A 3,326-nucleotide genomic window follows, 5' to 3' on the forward strand; every position below is an offset into this window, starting at 1 on the left:
AAATCAATTAGAAGAAACCGAACTATATAAATTTACTTAAAAATGCTAGATTTATAAGAATCGCTAGAATACTATAATACTAGCGATAGAATAAAGGATCACTTATAGAGTAGAAGTCTTAGTATATTTATACTTTCTAGGTATAATAGGAATAGGAGCTAGCCTAGTAGTAGCTATAATTAAGCTTAAAGGAGCTATATTATTTATAATAGGTATAGATAATAAGTTATCTACTAATATAAGTATAGAAGGTATTATCCTGTTATAGTTATAATTAATACTAGTAATATTATTATTACTATAGTTATAATGGCTATATTTAAACTATAGCTTTAAAGGAATTGCTTTACTATACTTGACTCTTTTAGACTTCTGAATATAGAAGGCAGGCCCCTTAAAGGAGCTATCGAGGTAAGAGTGACAAAGGATATAATACTAGGAATAGTATTACTATAAAGCGTAGTTAAACGATTAATATGCTTAACTAGGGGGTGTATTAGAAGCTATAGAGCTTCTAAGTGTATTAGCTACGTGTTTGCCATAGCTATATAAGGCTATTTAATGCATTAGCCAGTCCCTTTGTCTATAAATACCACTCTTTTTATCTCCTTTATAGATAGTTTAACAAGGTACTCTTTTCCTTCGTATAGCCTCCTACTATAGACTGCTTTCAACGCTCCCGGAAGCTTATTACTGCGTTTGGTAACAAATCATCGAGTCGTATCTTTTTGGGTGAGCCTAGGAACGCTAAAACGAACTGTTTCCTGCTCATCCCTATATAATTAGTCTATAATATTGTTAAGTTTGGGAAAAGAGAGACCCTAAACCTAAGAGAGTGTGACTACCTGTTTATAGACTTGGGGTTTTGTCAAAGCAGACCGCTTATTATAATTAGGTATCTTGAATAATCATACGAGTTCCTATGATAATTCTCTACTCATTGCGAGATTGTGACTTTGTCAGAATACCCACTTAAGGGGCAATTGCTGGTGGGCAATTGCGGCGTCGCTTTTGCTTTCGACAGACTTTGTGTCATTGTCTGACAAATTTCAGTGCTTTCCCGACAGCAGACTATTTACGACGAACCGAGCACCAGCGCTCTACTCCAGTTCTCGTGGCCCGTTTGTGATTTGGGTGACAGAGGTCTCGAAGCAGGTAGATTGCTATTGCCATCATGGTCAGCATCTCCAGCCCTCTCAACACACTCGCCATGTTGCTACCGATACCCCAAAGGTCGGTGCTGTTATGCCTCTCTCGGATTTCTGTGTGAACAGCGTTACTGATGGAGGTCTGGTTATAGTAATCAAAATAGTTCAAAAGATCGATGTCCTCTATCAACGTTTGCTGGCCCTGTGGTTCTGTATAAGAAGAGGATGGGCATAAAGAACCCACCGTTTGCAGGCATCCACATGGCTTATCTTATCTAACCTTATATGATGGACGTGTCCACGGACACGTACTGCATCAGTTACCAATTTTCAGAACGACGAAGGTCACTACGAGCTCAGCCAAGCCAGACATCTGACCAAACCCCGGAGCCATAGATCTGTCCTCTCAGTCTTCCATGCATTGTGTTGTCGGGCTGATGGTAGGGTTTACTTGTAATACATACGGACGTAAACTGACCGGCATTATTAGTGCATCTGTTATTTACAAATTAGCTATAGCAGTATTGCCGTGGTTTATTGAATGAACGGCTGTGGGTTAAGGCCGATTTTGCGGACTTCTCCATTCTTTTCCATGATTCAGGCGTACAACTCCCTGTTGGCAGAATAAATGTCTTCGCGCATAGGCACCAATTCTAGAAATATGTAGTTAGCTTTCAATAGGATTGGCCATTACCGCATCTTAACTTTATTCTTACCAACGTCAGTCACCACCGTGCGAAGTCTGATTCTGATCTCGAACCCAAGAGCTCAACCTAGCAGACCAAGCATGTCAACGTCTAGGTCCCGATAGCCAAATTCAAAACATGGTCCAACTGGTCAAGGGCCTAATTTCCAGTTGCTGTGGCAGAGTTGAAGTTGATGAAACAGAGGTTCAAGTGTGTTGCCAGATATATACATGGGTGATGGGTTGAAGTTCGGCTGCCCTGACCGAATAAGGAAGGTGAACGTGACATTACATCCCCAGATTGACATGTCGCTGCTTGCATTGTCTTTACACCTCGGAGTGTTTTCTCTATCGAGGCTGCCTCCGCGACGAAGATCGCCCAACCCTAGCGAATCCGCCGAACGCATGGATACATGTTCGGGTATCAATAAGCCAGCGATTTAACACAGGCTAAAATGCACACTAGCCCGAGCAAGCGTAGTGTTGTGGGATCACAAGAACCAACACAAAAACTCCATCTCAGCTCCACTACGAACACATTATACTGTGTACACTACGCAGCACCCTTGTGCAATGTATTCAGTACTGTACTGTCCATTAGTGCACACCACTATTTCCATTAGAGCATTAGAAACCTCAGCCCCTCTTGAGCCAACCGCGCCGTCAAGAGCAGCACACAGATCCACCGCAAACCGGAGCCCCGACACCTCAACAACGTTGGCCCCCAAATCCTCCAACGAACCGCATCCCACGGAATCGCTCTGTCTCCGCTGCTGGCGCCGCCACCGCCCCAGCGTGGGACTGATTTCCATCTCTGCCTCGGGGGCCCGCGTGCGCTGCCGCTTGTTGGTGGTGGTATCGCCCTGGCGGGCTTGGTCGGCCACCCTGTCGCCGATGGTGCCGCTGCCGGGTCGCGTTTCTCTACGGCGTCCGGTGACACTCGGGCAAGTGCACGGATTCGTCGTATAGGTGCCGGTATCGCGCCTACTGGGAGGGTTGCCGGCGGGATGCGGATGGCGGGCGGGCGCCAGTCCTCCTCGCCTGGGGCGACCCCGGTCACTGTTCATCAACCGGGCCCAGTCACGCGCAGCCAGGGTATAGTCTCCCCTCGTTTCGTCGGGTCCCATTGTATGAGGGCTCTCCCAGTCGATGGGCGGGATTCCATGCTGCCGAATGCCCCGTTCCGGTGCCGCCTTCTTGCGCCGGTCGGGTCGTACTATGGTCGGCGGCGGGGCCGCCTTTCGCTTTGCGGCGCGGGCGGGTTGGATGCGAGCCGGAATCTGAAATCGCCTACCCAGTGTACACTAATCTGTACAAGTATCACAGAACTTTGAACCCGTAGCCCGCGCGGTCGGAATGTGTATTCCTGAGCCAGGCTCACTTGTTCTTGTGCCGAAATCGACTGGAGAGGGCTCTGGTTTGGCCTCGGATTTCTCCTGATGACGAGTTAGAAATGGATTTGGCCCCCGACTAGCTGTGGATAGGTAAGAAGA

The 3,326-nt window shown here is 46.9% G+C and overlaps 1 protein-coding gene across 1 annotated transcript; it reads right to left on the bottom strand.

Moving 5' to 3' along the window:
- Nucleotides 1–2,430: 2,430 nt before the first annotated feature.
- Nucleotides 2,431–2,960, bottom strand: P884DRAFT_298837 (uncharacterized protein; the record flags this gene model as incomplete). Its single annotated transcript, XM_069444646.1, has 2 exons — nucleotides 2,431–2,443; nucleotides 2,512–2,960. 2 exons carry the CDS (start codon nucleotides 2,958–2,960, stop codon nucleotides 2,431–2,433), a joined length of 462 nt encoding a protein of 153 aa, XP_069298360.1.
- Nucleotides 2,961–3,326: the final 366 nt, after the last annotated feature.

This window comes from Thermothelomyces heterothallicus (genome assembly GCF_042370625.1).
Source record: "Thermothelomyces heterothallicus CBS 202.75 unplaced genomic scaffold P884_scaffold_8, whole genome shotgun sequence".
Taxonomy (NCBI): domain Eukaryota; kingdom Fungi; phylum Ascomycota; class Sordariomycetes; order Sordariales; family Chaetomiaceae; genus Thermothelomyces; species Thermothelomyces heterothallicus.